Source organism: Pyrus communis, chromosome 8 (genome assembly GCF_041283825.1).
Source record: "Pyrus communis isolate YQ-2024b chromosome 8, ASM4128382v1, whole genome shotgun sequence".
Classification (NCBI taxonomy): domain Eukaryota; kingdom Viridiplantae; phylum Streptophyta; class Magnoliopsida; order Rosales; family Rosaceae; genus Pyrus; species Pyrus communis.
Genome location: NC_142572.1, coordinates 18,153,572 through 18,176,028, shown reverse-complemented (window position 1 = coordinate 18,176,028; position 22,457 = coordinate 18,153,572). Strand labels below are relative to the sequence as shown.

General features: G+C 36.9%; 1 protein-coding gene and 1 pseudogene across 50 annotated transcripts; one reads left to right on the top strand and one right to left on the bottom strand.

Annotated features, from left to right (window-relative positions):
- Positions 1–6,868: 6,868 nt before the first annotated feature.
- On the bottom strand, positions 6,869–14,366 carry LOC148695245 (uncharacterized). Of its 50 annotated transcripts, XM_088698692.1 has the most exons (13): positions 14,059–14,365; positions 13,725–13,953; positions 13,269–13,443; positions 12,524–12,541; positions 12,377–12,433; positions 11,239–11,304; positions 10,633–10,663; positions 10,315–10,537; positions 9,774–9,833; positions 9,606–9,667; positions 9,408–9,517; positions 8,191–8,506; positions 6,869–7,556 (listed from the first exon to the last, which is right to left on the bottom strand). In XM_088698692.1, exons 11-13 carry the CDS (start codon positions 9,456–9,458, stop codon positions 7,288–7,290), a joined length of 636 nt encoding a protein of 211 aa, XP_088554818.1. In that variant the 5' UTR covers positions 9,459–9,517; positions 9,606–9,667; positions 9,774–9,833; positions 10,315–10,537; positions 10,633–10,663; positions 11,239–11,304; positions 12,377–12,433; positions 12,524–12,541; positions 13,269–13,443; positions 13,725–13,953; positions 14,059–14,365; the 3' UTR covers positions 6,869–7,287. The 50 variants fall into 50 exon arrangements, 37 of the variants coding, with proteins under 37 accessions (XP_088554818.1, XP_088554795.1, XP_088554793.1 ...); XM_088698669.1 differs by having other exon boundaries at positions 10,633–11,304; positions 12,366–12,433; XM_088698667.1 differs by having other exon boundaries at positions 10,633–11,304.
- Positions 14,367–18,495: 4,129 nt separating this feature from the next.
- LOC137717999 (WD repeat-containing protein ATCSA-1 pseudogene) lies at positions 18,496–19,287 on the top strand (annotated as a pseudogene).
- The last annotated feature ends 3,170 nt before the right edge of the window (positions 19,288–22,457 follow it).

Here is a 22,457-nt window from a genome sequence, read left to right as displayed (position 1 = left end):
CTGATGTGTGTACAAATAACAGAAAATATAAAGATCTGGGCAATTTGCAAGTGGCATTTTTACTCTTCTTTCCACTTTTCTCTTATCCAATGGATGTATTTAGCCCAAACCCAAAAGTTGAAATTGGAAAGCCAATGATCTTCCATAAAGTTCACCCAGATTCATGGAATTGGAAGCCTTATAAAAGCCAAAATTATGGCTTTCCAGTGCAAAATTATATCAAAGAGCTTCTCAATCACTATTGCAAGAAGAGCATAGGGTTGTCTTGCCCGACTGGTGGTGCCCGATAGAACCATAATCATGCTTGACAGGAATGGCGTCTTCCCGTTGATTCTCACATCGTTGCAAACAGACTCCGTGTGCCTCCCCAACTCTCATCAACTCTTACGACCAAGGTTCGGGCTACTTCGGCAACTACCATTGGCAGCTACAGCAAGAGCTTCTGATTTGGTTACTATTAATTATTAGGGACCAGCTTTCTTGGGTGAAAAAGTAGAAAAATGGGGCTTCATTTAAATATGGATTCTCAAACCAATTTGAACAGAGAAAGCTGGTGGAAGATAGCAGAAAATGGATTTTGCAGTTTGCCCGACTGGGTTTCCTTTGCATCTACCTGACAATCTTTCACTCAAATGGAGCTGGGGGGCGTTATAAAAAGTCAAAGTCATGGCTTTTCTATTTGAAGATCTTGTCACATAAGCTTCCCAAGTCTCAGCAGCTATTCCAAGAGGGGTGGTAGATTATTTGCCTTTCCACTTTTTATGTCCATCCGTGCCTTTTTGTTTGTGTTGTCACGGTTAAGTTTCGTCAACATTTTATATTACTATTCCTTATTATCTTATTATCTTTATAAAAAAATAATATAAAATATTAACGTAGTTTAACTGTGATCACATAAAACAGAAGAGCACGTGAAGTGGGTGGGCAAAGAATTTACCTCCCCCAAGCGGGGCATGAAATTATGTTGCTGTTGCCCGAGGGAGCTATGATCTTGTCCGATGGGAATGACATCTTCTCTGCTGCGGTGTGTTCAGATTTTGTCAATCAGACATGGGCCCCATGTTTGATTTGGCAAACATATTAGAAGTGTTCTTCTGGCCACAGCTGCTGTAGCTTCAGTGACGTGTTACGAGCTGCTAACAAAGAGTTAAAGATTTGAAAGAGATTGTGAAAATTGCAACGACTCCTCCAACAGCTAACTTCTCTGTCTCACATGAACTCAACTCACTCCATCCCAAAGATTCAACTCGGCGATGGTGGTTACATGACTGCTCTTAGTTCACTCTTCCGAGTTCGTATCTTCACAACGACTTCTCCGCCATTGGATCTCCTCGCTTGGGCTCTGTTAGGAATTGTTTCAGCTTCTAGTGTTGCTTCAAATCTGTGCTCGTTAACGGCGTGATCTCGTTTTGGTTTCAAATCTGAATCGACGGCGTCGGTGATGTCTGAGCTCACACGAATATTGAGGACACTCCATGTCAGTACTTTCAGAACTGGAATAATCCATTTCAGTGCGTGAGATGTCTTCAGAGTCGCTTTCTTTCAAGTAGCTTGCAGTGGAATTTTCTTGATCTGACAGTTCTCCGTAGTTTTGTTGGGAGCATGGGATTTGGTGGAGGATCCGAGACAGGAGCGGTGCAGTCTTGGAAATTTGAAGTGGAAAGAGGAGGTTTATCCTTCTGATGGATACGATGGTGGAAGATTCACCATTTTCTTTGCTTTGGTGAAAATATTCTTTTCCTCTGCAAAAACTGAATCAACACCAAGACCACAGCAGCCACGCCGTTCTCCGAGCCCAAGCCCAGTGACCGCAGCATGCTCCAAAGGTGGTCACCAACAGAGTCCTCCGCTTCAAAAACGGCAACTCATGTCCCCGGTGCCAATGGATCTTCTCTCTCGCTTTGCAGCAATGCCATCGACGTCAAACGGAGTCCCAAGTAGATGTAGCAGCCACGCCATGGTCCTCCGCTTCCGTTGCGACAACCACCTAACAATGGCGCCGAATGAGCAGCAATAGCAGCCGCAACGAAGCAACACTGGGCAGCAAGCAAACGCAGAGATGAAAGCCAAAGACAGCCGCAGTCCCAGCCCTGTCAAGGCGTCAGGATATAGAGCCCGTAGCCATAGTCCTGAGAGGTTTGGCAAGGCTCTGCCAACAGATGGAGGCTCTGCTGGTGGTTGGAGTTTCCACAAATCAATGATGGAACGGCAACGGTCGTCGCCTTCACGTAAACCTAGTACTGAGGAAGCTGAGGAGGGCATGATACATCCAGAGTAATTTCACACATCTAACGCCATCTGCTCTGGTGCTGTCGTTTGTTTTTTCTTTATGTCTCCTCTCTCTCTCTCTCTCTCTCTCTCTCTCTCGTTCTTTTCCTTTACTTTTTCTCCATTTCTCTTCCTTTTTCTTTCTCCTTGTCTCTTTCTCAAGGTCCGTCTTTCACTTGGCCCGAAAGGCAACATACTCTATATATATATATATAATATTATATTATCGTATATAAAGAAGGGCAAAGAAGAAAATCCAATCATAGTTGCCCGAAGGTGGGTCTCTTTTGTTCCCTTTTTTATTATTATTTCTCTCTCTTTCGTCCTTTTTACCTTATCTCTTCTGATCTCTTTTGCCCGAAAGTGGCTCTCTCCTTCTTTCCTTTTCTTTTTTATTATTTCTTTTTCCTTCCTTTCTCCTCTTCCTGTCTTGTCTTTCGCTCTGCCCGAAAGGGGTATATATTTTATATTATACTACTTGAAAGAAGACAAATAAAAGTACTTGGCCGGGCTACGTGTATATATTATATTATATGAAAGAGGCAAAACACACGCCCGCACCCACCAATTTTATAATGTGGACTGCTAATAAAAATACCCTAAGACAATACTAACATTAATTCCCGACAATCATTAGGATTAAGTTACCATCATTTGATTAGTGCCCCATTTCCGTGATTTAAGCTAAAATCATGGAAAGGCTCAGACTTGCTCAAATATTAAATGTGTGATAGATTTTCTCCCAAAAAAATATCGTGAATTATTTACTTTTTGTTGTTTTTGTGGGGGGACTTTTCATGATAGGATGGTTTATGGGCTCAATTTTAAACCTAGTAATTTCTTACACGATCTATTAACACAATACGAAAATAATAGGTTTTGGATCAACATGATAACTAATTGAGTAATTATTGGGTCACACGATGATAACCCGTCAATAACCGGTTCTTACCAAGTTTACACGAGAGTAATACGCAAGTAACCTATTTCGACACAATAAGAAAAAAGTTATTTTAATGATTTTAATTTTTTTAAACTACTAAAAAAAACTTACTATAAAATACAATAGATATAATGAATATGTATATAGTGTTTATTAATTATTATTCTATATAAATTTTAAATTTTAAGTTTTATTTATTTATTTATTTTTATATTATATTGTACACAAAGATTGAGATTAAAAATCATAAAACACATTAAAAATAAAAATATCAAGTAATTTAAAAATACTAAACACATTAAAAAAATTATAATAACTAATTTACATGTGCGAAAAATATGAAAAAATATGCAAACGCTCGTAGCCACATCCTCTACGCTTTGAGGATGGGAATATAATCATTTGAATTTTTAAAACCATACAAACTCTTAGGAATAGTATTTTTAAAGGAGTTCAAAATAAACAAAATTCATAATCATTAATGTATAAGTCTGAAAGATGTGAAAGCATAATAAACGTTCATAATTGCATCTTCAACGCTTAGACAATGATTACTTGGTCGTTTAGATTTTTAAAACCCTCCAATGTTTTTTTATTTGAGTGCAAAATTAATAAAAATTATTGTAGAAGTGTGAAAAATGTAATCGCTTGTAATGAAAAGCTTTACAACTTTCATGAAGGGTTCAACTCCGAAATTTAGTATGTATATACTTATTTAGTATTATGTTTTACATTTTTTTGGGTCAAATTATGTTTTTCATGTTCATTTTTATTGATTTAAAATATATTTAACGGGTAATGGAGTCGGGTCATATTACCTGATAATATTAACGAGTTGATTTCGGGTCGGGTCATATTACCTATTTACTTTAACGGGTATTACACGACACGACCCGTTAAGCTATAGGGTATAACACGAAAATGACACGAACACGAGAAACACGACACGAATGCTAGGTCTACTCAATTTCCATCACACTTTTATCTCCAACCCTAATTAAGCATTAATTACCTAAAACTTTTTGGGGCTAAACACCTTTTGATAATCTTTAATATGTGAAGTGTGGCTTCACTTGTAGCCCACTATGGCACTATCAGTGTGGTGTAATGTAATGGGAAGATGGGGGAGTACAAGATGAAACTCTAACAACCTCACAAATTTTATTTTGTACTCCCCCATCTTGTCTAATGTCACAAGCAATATTGAAGAAGAGGAAATTAGACATGAGACTTTGAATATAGAGTAACCAACTAAACTATTGTTCCCTTGCAGAAACTCCATGACATTTTGTTTTGCTCTTCATTTTGTTTAGTGGGTAAATGCTCTACTATTCGAGTTCCAAATCCAAGCTAAAAATGACACAACATTAAAGCTGGAACGAAAGACGCGAAAACATAAGAGCAATCTTTTACATTTGAAAGGTTCTAACGATCTTTGAATATGTAGTAACTCTATAGGCCAGTGATATTCCTCTATAGTAGTAAATGAGAAGTCTCGTATTCGACTAACATAAATGATGAGTTCAATACCTAATTATGTATGGCATTTTATCTCGTTTAGCCCAAATGCTCTTCTCAAAGTAGAATATCATTAATAAATAAAAAAAACCCCTCAAAACATCACAAGAATTAAAAAGGGTCATACCAGAAATCCACATTGATACATACTCACGAGTTAGAAAGAATCATTCTGAATAGAAAAGAAAAAAACATTACAGCCTACATAAATACTGCTAATAAGGCCACTTGATAATCTTCAACATCCAACAAATTTGGGTATTGAAACTGGATTTTTGGCTCTCAAACTCTCAATCTTAGACTTAAAACTCCCTGTGGAAAGACATAACCGATGTCTTCCGACAACCAAATGTGACACTCAACTGTTTGATTTTTTCTTCAAGGTCTTTCCTTCTCAGTAACTCATGATTCAGATCCTCTAGTTTCTGTCACCCATCCAATCCGACTCATCATTGCGCCCCTCCCACTAACTCATCATTGCCCCTTTAGTGAAAAAGTTAAATATTTGATCAAAATCCATAAAACATTATGTCCATGTATGTTTATCTGTTCTCCCAAACCCAACTAAATTTGGTTCTTTCATGATTTCAGTGGGTTCAACTAAAACTTAGCATGCCAGAGTGCGCATATAAGTAAACTGCAAGAAAGACTTTAAAAAGCAGACATATACACAAAAATATGAAACATAATAAGCAATTATAGCAGCTTGAATCATTCCCATACATAGATGGCATCCTAAAATGTCACAAAAAATTGAGTTTCTTTGGCTACATTGGAACCGATCGTTCCTATTCTGTCACAAAAAAAATTTTGAATATCCATTTAGAACCCTGAGAAGTTGACCAAAGTTTTAGGTCTAGGCATATAATTGAGTTTTTTTGTTCTGTTTAAATTGTTCTTAAATTCTTAGTGAATGAACTTATTGAAAGCAGGATCCATATCTCATATATCTTACACCAAAGCAAGATTTAGCTATCTTTTTAAAAAAAAAAAAAAAAAAAAAAAAAAAGTCTGATATTATACCTATACTAAGACCATCTCCAAATAAAGGGACAAAAAAATTAAGTTTGAACCCAAAAACAATTTTTCTGTTCCAACCGTTCTGAGTTAAATTTTTAAACAAAGATTATTAAGAAATTAATTTAAGCTCAATTATGTCCATTAAGCAACCTTTTAAAAAGTAAAAATTATGTAGATTATCCTAATTTATTTTTATGAACATTTTAACTTTAAAAAGTTAGATTTCGATATATAATGAAAAATCACTAGACTGACTATTCTCTTGAAACAAAGCATTGCATTAGCTGTTGATTTAATTTTGGACTATTTTTTTTTTTACTGTTGAATTTGTCATATTCAATTTTACCCGTTAAATTTAATGTTTTTATAAAGCGGCTAAGAAAAATGGGGGTTGGGGATTGTGAAAGAATGATAGAAATAGGGTCGACGACATCAGATGGAGATGAAGCAGGAAATGATGGTGATGATTCACTCCCCAAAATTGGAAAGGTGGGATTCTATATCCCTTAGAGTTGGACGTGGCTTGTGGATAGTTGTCCACATGCATGGTAATGATTATAATCATGATTAGTTACTGATGCTTTCAATGCTTGATGTCTAAGTGCTACAAAAGAATTGAAATGTGTCATCAAAGGCTTAATTGAGGATTCCATTTCTTTCTCCATAAAGGCCAAAGGAGGAAAGAAAAGTACGGGAGGAACAACACCACACCAGCAACAACACAACAGCTAGAAGAAAGATCTCTCCTTCTCAGACCACCCACCTTCCATTTCTTTTACCTTATGTAAAGGCTCTAGACCATCTTCATTGTATTTTGTAAATCTCTCGTACATAGTTAAATCCAATGCAACTTTAGTGGACGTAGCCAAATTGGTGAACCACTTAAATTCGGTGTGTCATTGTGTTTTACTAGATTTATACTACTCTCTGCATCTATCCTCTAACCATGAAAACACACCACCAATCAACCAAAAATAGTAACTTTTGTGCAAAGTAGATTAGACGTGAATCACAAACCAAAGGGTGAAGAAAGCATTTGGAACCAAAGAACCAACACCAACACATCAAATTCCTTACAATGGATTCTTCTTGTCATCACGTTACTTAACAAGCTCACCATTGCCAACCTATTTCTTATATCTTTATTCATCAACATAATCTCTAACAAATTTTTACAGTCCAAAAACCATGAACCCACATGTTGTCATAAAATGTCATCCTACACCTTCAACACCACCAAAAGCCACATTGCCAACAAGACGTCAGATGTGTCAGATGTGAGAGAGTACTTTGATGTCTATACAAGTATAGGTACAAATGTATCCCACACTAGTTTCGGTATGAATGTCTCCCACACAACGTAATTAATATTCAAAAATTACAATTAAATGCCAAGAAACTAGAGTTAGTGTCCCATAAGCAGGCCCAGTTTTTCCAAACTTGGAAGTTCTACGAGTGGTGGATTGTTCTGCATTGAAGGATCTAGGGTCATCTGCTATTCCCTTCAAGAATTTAACAACTTTGAATGTAGTTGGTTGTCACAGCTTGAAATATTTAGCAACATATACGATAGCCAAAACTTTAAAGCGGCTAAGAGAAATGATCGTTGGGAGTTGTGAAAGAATGACAGAAATAGGGGCAACGACATCAGATGGAGATGATGCAAGAGATGATGGTGAGATTTCTTTTTGCCAGTTGCAACGTTTGAACCTTTTATCTCTACCAAGTCTGCAAGATTTCTTCTCTCTACCAAGTCTGCAAGATTTCTTCTCTGGAAATTGCATTGTCAAATTCCCATCCTTGAAAACTGTAAATATATATATGAATGCCCTAAGTTGAAGATTAACCGCTTTGAATGGAAGAGCTCCCCAGAACTACAAGGAGTGCAGATAACAGAGGAAGAAGTATATTATAAATGGTGGGATGAATTAGATGACGTTTTATTTTACCAAAAAAATGAAATAATTAGATGATGTTTGCTAGTGTTGGTGTTGGAAATGATGTTATTGATGACGGAATCTTTGATGATTGTAAAGACGAGAGTGAAGGTGAAGGTGATGCAGATGTTGATGATGGGTCGTGGTGGTGGTGATGGCAAAACTACACTCAATGTATATAAAGAAACAACAACTTTGCTGCATAGTTAGTTCTCTTATTAACATGTTTGTTATTTTTGTGTGTACTGGTTTTGGGTTTTACTGAAGACAATTTTCTGCACATTTTAAATTAAATTTCGAATACTTTAAAATAATTGTTTGCTTATGATATTTAGTTTTCAAATTAAATTTTTGAATAGGTAATATTACATTCTCAAATAATGACCTAACAAATGCTCTCCCTGGACGGCCTCCAAGACCATCTTGACGCAATATTCCCTCCCAGACGCCAATTTCAGCTTCAAAACGAAAAAATTAAATTCATCAAAATTAAGGATTGCTCACCTGACTGCCAAAGAAACACAGTACAAACTAAGCATTGCTCAAGCAGTACCAACAATTCTCCGCAACAAAAGTTCGGGAGTCTAGGAAGAGACTTCCGTTGTGGCTTCTTTGGATACACAGGAGAAGGCCCTCTAGCAGTGTTCTGAGGTACTTTCTCATCCAGACTTAACCTGCTAGACTGACCATTGATATTACGGTTTGCTTCAGAAACTGCAGGAAGTAAGCTCTTCTTACGTCCGAGCTTGGGAGATTGGCTCTTGTTGCTGGTATCTGCATCAATTGCACTAAAGTCGTCTAGGCCAAAATAAAGCAGATGCTGTCAAATAACACTATAACAGCCAAGTACAGTGAAGCAAGATTATCACAATGCAGTGCCAACTTAATTAGTCGTAGTAGGAATGCGTGTTTAGACTACATATTAGTCAAGATACTTGACATCGATTTTTTATAAGCTTTCGGTATACTAACAAAGTAAGAACTGTAATACACAGTGCAATTTTTGGTAAAACAGTTGTTGGCAGCATCAAAATACGCCTGCGGTGCCTCCTTTCCAATCAAATGGAGCATGGTAGCTGTAACTGTCAAAAATAACTCAGATACGACCACCATTCCAACCAACAGACTGAATGGGGTAGGATTGTGAGAGTATGATTAAGTGATTGATAACTTGAAGGATTGGCTTGATTAACATGTTCAATTTGCAAAGAATGAAAAAGGTGCATGAACTCAGAAGTACAAGTGATAAAAGATGCACTCTCTTCCTGTCGAACCTGAAGGAAAATTACCCGTACAATATTGAAGAATGGAAAAATAACTTAGGACCAGTATACCAAGTAAGCAATTGCTAAAAGTTGCACATCCTACTAAAATAAGAAATATAAGGGGAACATCTACCAAAGGCATCCTACACAGATAACTGTAATATAAGAAACATGCAACCAGCATGTGTCCAACTGGATCATGGCCTTCTGTGATCATGATGAAGACATGCTCAAGGTTAGAGAGCACATGCATAACAAATTTATAAACTAAACTAACCACCATTTAGAAGTCCATCAATACTGTACTTGCACGCCCCACCACTTTTCTATATATGACAAAAATAAGAGTCTTCCAAACTAAAGCGTGGAATCAGATTCACCAGAGAACTGGAAATTGCACATGAACAAAATAATATACATCATGCTATTTGTGATTTTGAAGGAAAAAAGATATACCTTCTTCAGGTCCGCTTTAGGAGGTGGAGGCTCCTGATAGAAGATTGGCATTGGAGTTCTTTAAATGTCAGTTTCTTCCTGAACATTCTAATCTCAGCTTCTAGAGTTTCCTGTAAAAGAACAGACAACATTCATAATAAGAACATAATTCACACACAGGTTTCGGTTGACCACCATCGATTGAATACCACCTCATACCTGGCTTGCAAATTATTCTCCATCTCCTTTGCATGTATCTTTTCCTGCAATTTAGTATAGAACTGCCCAAGGTAATTGTAAACGTTACTTCGATAACAGAGTTAATGTTGCAGGACTCGGCATAAGGAAAAATTAGAAAGATGCAAAAGCAGGAAACTAAATTAGCACCTATAACACATGGCACCTCACTTTCTCACAGTGGCTTAATCTGTCCACCAATTAAGCAACCTGTTTAATTCCAGTTAGTATTACTTCCAAAATCCCAAATCTACATAATGGATAATCCAACATATCAAACCACATATTTATTTTTTGAAGCCTTAATAAGTAGAAAATTTTTTATTTTTTGAAGCCTTAATAAAACTATATCAGGGTTCAGAATCTGGAATTTAATAAAACTATAAAACGATCAAACGTTAACAACACATTTAAAAAATCAGTCATTTGTACAATTGAGATTTGACTTTGAGAAAAGATCTGTTTGACCATTATTTTTTCAGGTCCAAGTACTATCAGTGTGATCTAAGTAGTGTTGGTACTTCGTATAACTATTTGGGAATATACAAACATTTTGTAAAACAAAGAAGGTGTTCAGCAAGTACATAAAATTGAGTGAAATCGGAAGTTGAAACACGAAAGAAAACATGAAGAAAAACCCCTAATTAGCATTGAACTTAATGAAAGCTAAAGGGCAAACCAAAATCTTCACCTTAACTTTGCTTTCTCCCATTAGAATTTTCTTTGCTTTCTCACATAACATTCACAATAGTAACACTGCCTGACGGGGTTATGATCACAAATTGATAAACAACATACTAAACGGAAGTGATGGCTTGAATCTGGAATCCATGCATACCTGAAAAGCTGAATTAATATTGGTTATGCCTTTCCCATGCTCGTAACATTTATCATTTGCGATCGGTAAAATTTTCCTGATACGGGAAATACTAGGAGAGTAAGTTATAAGCAAAGTTGACAGACAAAACAGATCGATGCAGAGAGAGAGAGAGAGAGAGAGAGAACTTACATCAGCTGTGCTCTCAAATACATATGGTAATCTGCATACAAAGAAGCAGTTCTGAATCATCCATCAAACCATTAAAACAGTTATAACATTATCTGCACCAGTGAAGCAAATTCTATAAAAGGAAACTTCAAATGAAATGTATATAGCTTACCTTAATTTCTGATTCTATGATCTTAATTTCTGATTCTATGATTCTGCATTTGACTCCAACCAACATGCATGCTTAGAGGATACTAGAGATTTAACCCACGCGTTGCCGCGGGAGTGTCAAGCGAATTATAAGTTCAGTATGCAAATAAGGGATTAAGTGTTGGTATATGGATATGTAGAAACTATTTATACAAAACATGTACAAAGTATTCACATAAAACCATATAGTAGTTGTTGATAACTTAACCATCTACACTGATATTATATTATATACATATTAAGAGTTGTTCAAAATATAGCTGCTCTTATTTTACTGATGTACTCCAAAAACTGTAGTTTTTTTTACCACTGAACAGTAGCTGGTAGCTAAAATATATTTGCACAAAAAAACAGGTTAGCATTCTACATTTAAACAATTGTTCAAAATATAGCGGCTTCTAGTATGAGTTACCGAACTTGTTTGGTGCTGACCGTCAATGATTCTGCACTCTTGAGATTTACTCTTTTTTCTCTGTGGATCCTCTGTTACAAATTAGATCACCCAAATAAAGAATCCAGCAAAAATTAGTCATAATTTTTCATAAGCTGCATGTGAATAATGGCCACAAAAATTACCAAGTATAACAAAGAAATGATATTGGGTAGAAAAATTAGTTAATCCATCTACAACACAGATTGTTGTACAATAATGTGTGAGAAAGAATGCGCTCATTGACAGTAAAAAAAGATATCATGCATATAATTTGTTTTAACAAAAATCTATTGTGTACGTGTGTACTTATCTCTTAAAAAAAATCAACACATACATAATATTTATTTCACAACACTACACACATGCATATAACTACCATCAAAGACAAATAGTATTTCTTAAACTGGTTGTTAACCCTTTTTACGTATTTTTGTTAAATTGTAACTTAATTGATGATTCAAGTACAATATTCTATCTGAAAAACACTTATTCTCAAGCCACCTGATTTTGGCATTTGGGTTGGGGGGCACAATTTTCCCCAGAAGGAGCCATCATGTTTTCCACGGGTTCCCCGTTATTAATATAAGGATAAATGACAATTGGAGTCCTACGGTTCGTATCACTGAGTAGGACTGCCAACCAAATAATTTTGAAAACATCATGCTTTTCAGTCATTTGTCATTGTTCTTAACTAAATTTGGAATTCGGAGACAGTGAGTGATGTTGTAATTATGTATTATGAAATCATGTTGTAATTATGCATGAAACAGAGAAGAATGCAGAAAGATGGTTTTCTAGTGCTGTTAATAACAATTCTTAAGCCAATGTATCATAGATTTATTGAATTTAAATAGTATAAGTTTATGAGTCCTAAAATAATATATTACTTGATCAGAAAAAAGAATAGTTTTCTCTAACATTAGGACTATACTGTTAGATTGAATAAATATAAATGAAATTGTATATGAAAGTGTGCTCTTAATTCAGTTTAACATAAAATGTCAAATATCTCATGATTTTATAATCCTGCTCTTTATATTGGCAAACAATACTCTGATTCATAACTCTAAATTAGAACACAAAATGAGTTGATTGAGTAAAAGACACATACTTTTTTTTTACCTGGTGAATGAACAGATGTCAGCATGTTATCTTTCTTATTCACATTTTGAATTCATCCTTTACCAAAAAAAACGTGAAAATGTTTAAAGATTGTTGAATCATATTGTTGAATTCATGAGACAAAACTTCAGAAGCACACTTGATCACCTTCTCATTCTGAGATCCCTTCAATGGCCAGATTACATCATTGTAGAAATATGCAAAACATTATTTGGCATTGGGTTAGGTAGGTTGGAGAAAACATTATTTTGGGGTTCTATATATTATTATATCTTCATAAAGTTATTCTCATTTTACATAATGCGTTTTAGTGATCGAAACTATGTTTATATTTAACCCTCATATTCAAGGGTTATTCTTGCAAACAATCATTCAAATCCTAAAATATACACAAAATCATGACTCATTAGACAAAATTGTAATGAAAATGTCGAAACAATCGAACACCTAATCAATTGTTGGTTTAGCTGATTATTTGTATTCTTGAAAGAAAGTGAACAATTCGGATCATTGATTAACTACGCATTGAAAATAGGATGATCATTTTGTAGAAAACCTGTATATGGATGAGTATGTGTATGAATTTTTTGTAAGTGATTTGTTAAAAGCATTCTTTCCTTTTCTAAAAAAATTGGTTTACTCAACAAAAAAAATAATTGGTAAAAATATTACTCAAAAGGACTGGAAGCTCATAATCATTCGGCTCGTCCGCAAAGGAAGACAGAAGGTTTTATCGAATGTGCAATTCTACAGCCTTATTATTTACCGAATGTGCCACACATGCATCTAGAGAATTGAATATTAGTATCACTACTATGCATTTAGTTTCGTGAAAACAAAGCACATTGAATTGAATTACACAAAGAAATGGACAAATTGAAGCAGAGTATACCATCTGAATCTTCATCACCGTCGAAAATTGAGCCAAGTCTCCGGATGCATAGAGATATTGTTGACGAACACGAGAACTTCCTGGGTCACAGCAAGAGCAGCACTAGCTGCCTCTGCCTCCTCTTCTGATCAAAACTAAAGCAAATTCGAAGCGATTTTAGTGAACTCCCGAACCCCTATTAACAGATAGGAAAACCATAATATGCCTAACACAACCATCAAATAAAAGGAAGATTACTATAATTTCGGCTTCTTTACACGGAAAGTGTTCCAAATACTGGGCGACTTTGATTTTTATCCATTTTTTCTTTCAATAATCACGATTCTTATTAAGTTACTTATCTCTGCAATCCAGCTTGAAATCCATCTCAAATCACCTCCACGAACACTAATCTTAAACATGCATTAAGAGAAATCAAATAAAAAATAAAATTCGAAATTTGAGGATTAATCTGACACGATTCTCCAACTACCTTCCATTGGTGGTGATTTGGGGACGCATCGTGCCCAATTTTGACTGCAAATTCATCGGAAAAGCGAGAGTGAGTAGCGATGAGAGAGAGAGAGAGAGAGGAAGGCTGAGAGAAGCAAATGGAAACCGAAAGAAATTTGGAGAGATCCAATTGAAGAAGACCTATCCAGGATGATCGACGCATGGCAAGACAAAGGAGGACGAGTGGGCAACGCTGTGCAAAAGAAGAAAAACAACGGGCAGCCCGGGCATCACGAATAAGACAGGAGCAAACACATAATTTTATGGTTCCGCTCAACACATAGTTATGAAATATCACCTGTGTTTCGTTCTCAGCAACATTGTCTTGTGAGGAATAGCAACTTTTATGGTTCCGCTCAAGAATTTTGATGGAGATTTGTAGCTACAATTCCGATAGGCTATTAGTTTATGTCATATGTTGGTTGCTTTGATTGCTAACACGTAACATTTTCATTACTTTTGCTGATTATTTCATTACTTTTGTTGGGTTTGAGGTTTATGCGATTTGTTTGTTTGAGGTTTAGAATTTTCTTTCGCGAATTGTGAGCGACAGAAACGAATTTCTACCGGATGAGGCGAAGAGGGAGAGGGAAGAAGCGGTGAAAACCACGCATCACCATTCTGTTCTCCATTTGACAGCTAAGCAACATGGCAAAGTTGAAAAAACAAAAAAGATACGGGGGTAAAATTGGAAATCCACTGTTACTAAGCTAAGGTGATTTTTCTAGCTGCCGATTTAGTCTCTAAATTATTTTTCAAAAAAATCAGTCTTTAAACTAATGAAATTTGCCCATTACATCCTATTATTAGATTTGAAGTTGTAATACCTGTATTTAAAAAGAAAATGTGTGTGTGTATATATCTATGTATGTATCAAAGTATTTTTAATTTGTGCTTTACTCTAATATTTAATCTACTAAGTTCTTTTCTTCGTTAGTTAACTAATACATATATATTTCACTATATACGAGAATAAAGTAAGATTTACCGGAAATGTTTATTTGTAGACTGCATTGTTAGGCCTATTATTTATCATTTACATGCCAATAGAATTGATTCACCTTACTAGCCTTTTTTTCATGGTTTAAAGTGTAACTAACAGCAACGAGCTAAGAGTTAAGCTTGAAGTGAAATAAATCTAGCTAGAATTGGTATGATATTTTAACCAAATGGTGAGGTGGCAAATTATGAGTTAATGTATGGTCATGATTCACTCCCCAAAATTGGAAGGGTGAGATTCTACTATATCCCTTAGAGTAGGACGTGGCTTTTGGGTAGTTGTCCACATTCACGGTAATAATTATAATCATGATTAGTTACTGATGCTTTCAATGCTTGATGTTCCAAGTGTTGCAAAAGAATTGAAATGTGTCATTGAAGACTTAAATGAGGATTCCATTGATTTCTTCATAAAGGCAGAAGGAGGAAAGAACACGTACGGGAGGAACAACACCACACCAGCAACAACGCAACAGCTACAAGAAAGATCTCTCATTCTCAGACCACCCACCTTCCCTTTCTTTTACCTTATGTAAAGGCTCTAGACCATCTTCATTGTGTTTTGTAAATCTCCCTTATATAGTGAAATCCAAATGCATATGCAACTCTAGTGAACGTAGCCAAATTGGCGAACCACTTAAATTCGGTGTGTCATTGTGTTTTACTAGATTTATACTACCCTATGCCTCTATCCTGTAACCATGAAAACACACCACCAATCAACCAAAACTAGTAACTTTTGTGCAAGTAGATTAGACGTGAATCACAAACCAAAGGGTGAAGAAAGCATTTGAAACCAAAGAACCAACACCAACACATCAAATTCCTTACAATGGATTCTTCTTGTCATCACGTTACTTAACAAGCTCACCATGGCCAACCTAATTTCTTATATATCTTTATTCATCAACATAATCTCCTCTCTCACATAACAAATTTTTACAATCCAAAAATCATGAACCCACATATTATCATAAAATGCCATCCTGCACCTTCAACGCCACCAAAAGCTACATTGCCAGCAAGACGTCAGATGTGTCGGGACTCCAAGCTACAACGACAACGTTGCCTTTGGCCAGTCAACCTCACTAATGGGAGTCATGACGGAAGAAGACGATGTCGTGATTAAGACTTGTACAACCGAGAAAGCTATATTCCAAGAGAATTGCTCTGTGGAACTCAAATTGAGTTATGCATCAATATTAACTAGTGAAGAGAGAGACACACACAAGATTGTGTAGTAAGGAAGAAGGGGTGTGGAAGGTGAGTGAAAAAAGAAAAGAACTCCAAAAATAAAAAATAAAAAATAAAAAATAAATAAAAGAGGGGGAGAGAGAGAGAGAGAGAGGAAGAGAAAAAGAAAGAGTGATGAATAGGGGACGGGTTGTAGAAAATAATGAGAATGGAGATGGTTCTTTGGGGGAAATTGTACGAGAAGATCAGTGGTCGGTTAAAATAAAAAATAAATAAAAGATGAGTGTGATAGAAGAATAGTGTGGTTGGATCAACACGAAGAAAACATAAAAGGAGTGTGATGGTGTACATACTTAAATTAGAGAAAATGAGTGAATTTGGAAAGATGATGCTTGTTTTGGGGGGAGGGGGAATAGAAGAAGAAATACTTTGAAAACTACGTTATATTATTTATCTTTTAGGGTTTACAATATACAGGTATTTATATCTTATTTTATAAGGAAAGTAATTACAAAATATAAGGACACTAAATTCTAAAGATTACACATCCTAATCCTACTTCAAATAACAACATTTACAATTAAGACTCAAATCAACACTCCCCTCAAGTTGGTGTATAAATATCATACATGCCCAACTTGATAATTGAGTATTGGAAAACCTTACTAGATACCGCATGAGTAAGAATATCAACTAACTGCTCTCCTGAACTCATAAACGATATAGACACAATTTTCCTTTCAAGATTTTCCTTGACGAAGTGTCAATCAACCTCCACATTCTTTGTTCGATCATGTTCCGGATTATTAGCTATCTCCCTTTCACATTTATTGTCACAATATCACTCCATAGCCTTCTTTGATTCAAAACCAAGACATCTCAAAAGTTTACGTAACCAAAGAAGTTCACATATTCAGTGTGATACTCAACTGTCGCAAACGACCTTTACACCACTTTTTGCTTCTTGCTATGCCACGTAACCAAATTACCTCTAACAAACGTAAAATATCCAGATGTAGACCATCTGTCAGTAACATTGTTAGCCCAATCTACAACTTAAAACCTCTCAACCTTTAGATGTCCATGTTTTCCATAAAGTATTCATTTAACGAGTGTAGACTTCAGATATACCAAAATTCGCATTACCGCAGCCATGTGATCTTCACTGGGCGAGTGCATAAACTGACTTACAACAAGCACAACATATGCAATATCAGTATGAGTATGAGATAATAAAGTAATCTCCCCACAATTCTTTGATACCTACCCCTATCAACAGAAACCTAATCTGGGTAAATACTCAAGTGATGTTTTTCTACTATAGGACTATCCATAGGTTTACACCCTAATAAGAGTACTTCTATTGAAATTTATCAAGTGAAATAGAACATTTCTTTCTGCTCAAATGAATAAAAGTTATTGAAGACCCATATTTTTTTGCCATGCATGTTGTAAAACATCCCCACATTGGCCTGTAATGTTTCAAGATTCATTTCCCAAGCTAGGAAAGTTGAAGTTGCCCAGCAATATAGAGAGTTGGTGTGGATCTTTTGCAAACTCAGATAGATTAAGTTTTATGGTGCATGCTCTAAAAAGCAAGTAGCTTTCCTTCGAGGTATTGGGCATGTAGATGCCACCTTTCCAAATTTAAGTGCTTTAGGCTTGAGGAAATGCAGAACTCGATGCATCAGAGGAAGAAGAATTCCCCACAAGCAGACCCAAATCTAAAGGCCATTTGCAATACCGTTTCAGAATTTAACAATTTTGGAAGTTGTTGGTTGTCACAGCTGGAAACATGTAAAAGAATTGACAGTTGGGAATTGTAAAAGAATGATACACATGGAGGAAATTACATGTTGTTTGTTTCTTTGTAATGGTCCTCATTTTAAATTATGCAGTCCTTATAAGCTAATTTTACTGGCCGACTTCACACAAATCAATGGTTCTGATATTTTTTTCTCTCTCTTCAACGACCTCAGTCTTTGAGTCCTTAAGCTCCGGCACAAAGATCCGAAGAAGATCTCAACTCCTTAATTCCAAATGATTTTGGTGCCTAGTGGATTCTAGGTTAAGCATTGAATGTAGAAACTACTTTACTGCTGAAAGAATAGCAGAATCTTTTGTTGAATCTCAATCATAAATAGACACGTGTTCAAATAATTAAAACAAAATATTATAATTAGACATGTGTTCATTTATGATTAGGAGTTCAACAATAAAGTAGTATTCTTGAATTTATCACAATAATCACATTCCTCACAATAGCCAATAGGCCAGTCCTATTTAAATATTGAATTCATCATTCGAGAACGGAAGTTGACACTCTCATTCACAACACAAACCCCAGTCTTCGATTTTGGAAAGGCTTACGCTGTCGTTTTGCTGACGCATCATTTGTCAGCCATTATAACCCGAACCCGAATCTGTCCGAGTTCGTCCGAGTTGACCAGGAAAATCAAAGCGAAGCCCGGAAGAACAGAAAACGAATTCATACTTCAGAGTGTGAGAGAGAACACTGCGATACGACATCGTTGCGTTGTGAACCTGTGCTTCGCTTTTGCATTTGGTACAAGAAGAAGAAGATGCTCCGAAAGTGTGGCGGAAAATCGGAGACAGGGAAGCGGGCAAGCTCCGCCCAAATTTGTTCTCGAATCGAATCAAGTCGACCCGGATCCAAACGCTCCTACTCTCCAATCACAAAGACATCATCTCCCCTCACCACGGCTCCGTCAACTCTCTCCAGCTCGATTTGACGGAGGGCCGGTACCTGTTATCCGGCGCCTCCGATGCTTCCGCTGCCGTGGTCGATGTCCAGCGCGGGACCGATTACTTAGGCAACGGAGTTATCGCGAGGCACAAGTGCCTGTTTGCGGTGGATAAGCAGCACGAGCACGGGCATAAGTTCGCGGTGTGGTATCCCGTCGACACCGGACCGTTTGTGACGGGGTCGTACGATCATCACATCAATGTTTGGGATACGAATACGACGCAGGTGCTGATGGACTTGAAGATGCCGGGGAAGGTGTCCCGAACTGCAATGTCGCCGTTGGCAACTTCTCACATGCTCATTGCTGCCGGAACCGAAGATGTTCAAGTCCGCCTCTGTGATATTACCTCTCTGGGGCTATTGCTCACACCTTGTCTGGCCACCGCGGTATGTCCCAAAATTCACAGAATTCGACGTTTAATGCACACTTGATGCATAGAAAGTTAGAAAATTTAAACTTCTTATCATGGTTATGTGAACGCATGAAACATTTTGGATGACAATATTGAGGATGTAAGCAGGGATTGTTCTTGAAATTTAGGGTGGACAATCACGAATTTTGGATGATTGTGGAATGGTCTACTCCTAGCCAGTGGGTTTTGCTTACTCCACCCCTATCCACTTTGTGCCAGCACCCAGCCCATTTATCCACTTAATTGAACAGTAACATACTCAATGAACAGTAATAGGCCAAAGCTTCTCCACCCCAAAAAAAAATGTGCTGGCACCTAGTCTAAAAATGCGCTGGCACAAACGATCTCCACCCCTACAAAATGCGCTGGCACCCAGTCCATTTAAAATATTAAATAATTTTTTTATAAAATAATAAAAAAAAATAGTTTTAATTTCGAATAGGATTTTTAACCAATCTCGTCACGCCACGTGTCATTATCCGAACGTACTATTTTTTGAATAGATTTCCGCTAAGATTTTCAACCAATCCCGACAACCCACGTGTCACTTCCTGTTTACAATAATTTAGGTAATATTTCGATAAGATTTTTAACCAATCTCGTCACGCCACGTGTCATTATCCGAACGTACTATTTTTTGAATAGATTTCCGCTAAGATTTTCAACCAATCACGTAGTGCCACGTGGCATTGTCCAGAACCTCATCTTCTTTTTTTTTGTCCATATAAACCCTACATCCCTACATCCATCCTCACACTAAACTCAATCCTTTTTTTTAGCTCAGAATTCTTCTTTATCGTTTTCAAATCTTGAGTTCTTACAATGTCTTCTTCAAGGAGAGCATATAAACAGTTGCAAGAGCAGCAGAAAATGTTGTTGGCACAACAGGAAGAATTGGTCAATCTTGACCAAGATGGAGGTGGAGATGAGGTCTTCGCAATGGAGGAAGATGAGGATGATCACCATAGAAGGCGGAGGGCCTCACATTCCCGCCGTATCATGCAAGCTATGGGTCAGATAGCCAAACCCGGACGTGCGGCAAACATCGATAGAAGAAGGGAAAGACGAGGTAAAGATCTCTTGGAAGATTATTTTATTCCCAACAGCGTTTACCCTAATCATGTTTTTAGACGTCGTTTTAGAATGCAACGAAGTTTGTTCGCTAAAATCATGAGTGATGTTTGCAACCATGATCCATATTTTGTGCAAAAAGAGGATGCTTTTCATGTGCTAGGTCTTCTTCCTGAGCAAAAAATTACGGCTGCCTTGCGAATGCTTGCATATGGAGCATCTGCAGATCAAGTGGATGAGATCGCAAGGATGGGAAAAACAACAGTTCTGGAGTCCCTGATGCGGTTTTGCTCTGCAATTGAAGCCCTCTACACCAATGAGTACCTTCGGCAACCCACGCCAAGGGACATGCGAAGGCTTCTAAGGAAGGGTGAGATGCGAGGCTTCCCTGGCATGATTGGAAGCATCGACTGCATGCACTGGACATGGAAAAACTGTCCAAGTGCGTGGCAAGGAGCTTATGGCGACAGAAAAGGAGCCAAAAGCATCATTTTGGAAGCGGTGGCTTCTTTTGATACATGGATTTGGCATGCTTTTTTTGGTGTTCCAGGAGCTCAGAATGACCTAAATGTCCTTGCCCAATCTCCAGTGTTTGACGAACTGCTACAAGGGCGTGGGCCGAGATGCACATATTGGGTTAATGGTACTAAATACGAGGGACCATACTACCTTGCAGATGGTATTTACCCAAGGTGGTCAACATTTGTCAAAACAGTGCCACACCTGCAGAGTGAAAAAGATAAACACTTCGCAAAGTGTCAAGAAGGGTGTAGGAAGGATGTCGAGCGTTGTTTTGGCATCCTGCAAGCTCGTTGGGCCATTGTCAGGAGTGCAGCTAGAATGTTTGATGTCGAGGCTCTTCGATCCATCATGATGACGTGTATTATTCTTCACAACATGATTGTTGAAGACGAGTATGATTATGATGTCGTCGATGAATACGAGCCGGATCCGATGAACAACTCAAGAACACAAATCTACTATGCTCATGACCGGACCGAAGATCCCGTGCAACACGAGCCGTTGGAACGGGATGGACGTTACAATGAATTGATCGTTCAACGATACACTTCATTGCAAGAGCCATACTGGCACATAGCCCGCCAGAATGACTTGATTGACCATCAGTGGAGATTGCACGAAGGCGAAGATAATTAAAATAAGGCTTGTGGTTGAAGAATAAAGTGTATTGTTTTTTAAGTGATCTTATTTAGTGTGTTTGCTTTTTTTTTTACGTTTAAATGGTGAGGTTATGTAATTTTATTTGGTGTTTTAAGTTTAAATGGTGAGGTTATGTAATTTTAAGTTTAAATGGTGTTTTAAGTTTAAATGGTGTTTTATGTAATTTTATTTGGTGTTTTAAGTTTAAATGGTGTTTTAAAGTTCTAAAAATAAATAAGAAATTAAATAAAGTTCTAAAAATAAATAAGAAATTACATAAGAAATTAAATAAAGTTCTAAAAATAAATAAGAAATTATATAAGAAATTAAATAAAGTTCTAAAAATAAATAAGAAATTACATAAGAAATTAAATAAAGTTCTAAAAATAAATAAGAAATTAAGTAAAGTAGTACAAATAAATGCGAAACTATACAAAGTCTGTGGAGTTAGGATATGTGGTGCTAGGATCTTGGTTGCTAGGATTTCTGTAGCTGGAACCCCCTTGACTTGTTTCGGCATCTCTTGCACGCCTCCTTCGCACGACATCTCTTTTTTCTGATGTCCAAAAATATTTTGAATTCGGAGACAGTCCTACTAGAGACTTGTTCATAGTGTCACGATCTGTTTGAGCCATCCTTTCTTCTCTAAGCATCTCATTCTCTCGATGAAGTGCTTCTTTAATCATCTCGTTCTCTCGATTAACTATTTCTCTTTGTCTCTCAGACGCCGCATCACGAGCCTCAGTAGCTGCAATAATTGCTGCCACAGCAGCAGCTTTTTCCTCATCTCTAGCCTTTTCCCATGCCATGTTCATTTCACCTTGACGAGTAAGTTCCTCCATATATTTAGTGTAGTCATTTTTGGAAGAACTACCTTTTTTCTTTGATGCCTTTTTACCTTGAGGCCTGAGGGACTGACGAGTCGGTTGGGTCTCTGGCACTTGTTCAGGTATCCCTTCCGTGTCTTCAAATGTGTTGGCTTCTTGTTCGGCTGTGTCTGCTTCTGGCGAACTGTGTAGACCTATACCGTGCATGACAACTTCTGGACCGGTTGCCACAATTTGGTATTTAGGGCAATCTTTGACAATTTGC

Bases quoted from the DNA above. Each gene is read 5' to 3' on its own strand.
- LOC148695245 (XM_088698669.1), bottom strand. From the start codon at position 9,458: ATGCCAATCTTCTATCAGGAGCCTCCACCTCCTAAAGCGGACCTGAAG. The intron at 8,507-9,407 runs GTATATCTTTTT...GTTATTTGACAG, and splicing joins CTAAAGCGGACCTGAAGAAG to CATCTGCTTTATTTTGGCCT. The intron at 7,557-8,190 runs GTGAGCAATCCT...ATATATTTACAG, and splicing joins TGTGTTTCTTTGGCAGTCAG to TTTTCAAGGATGGGAATTTG.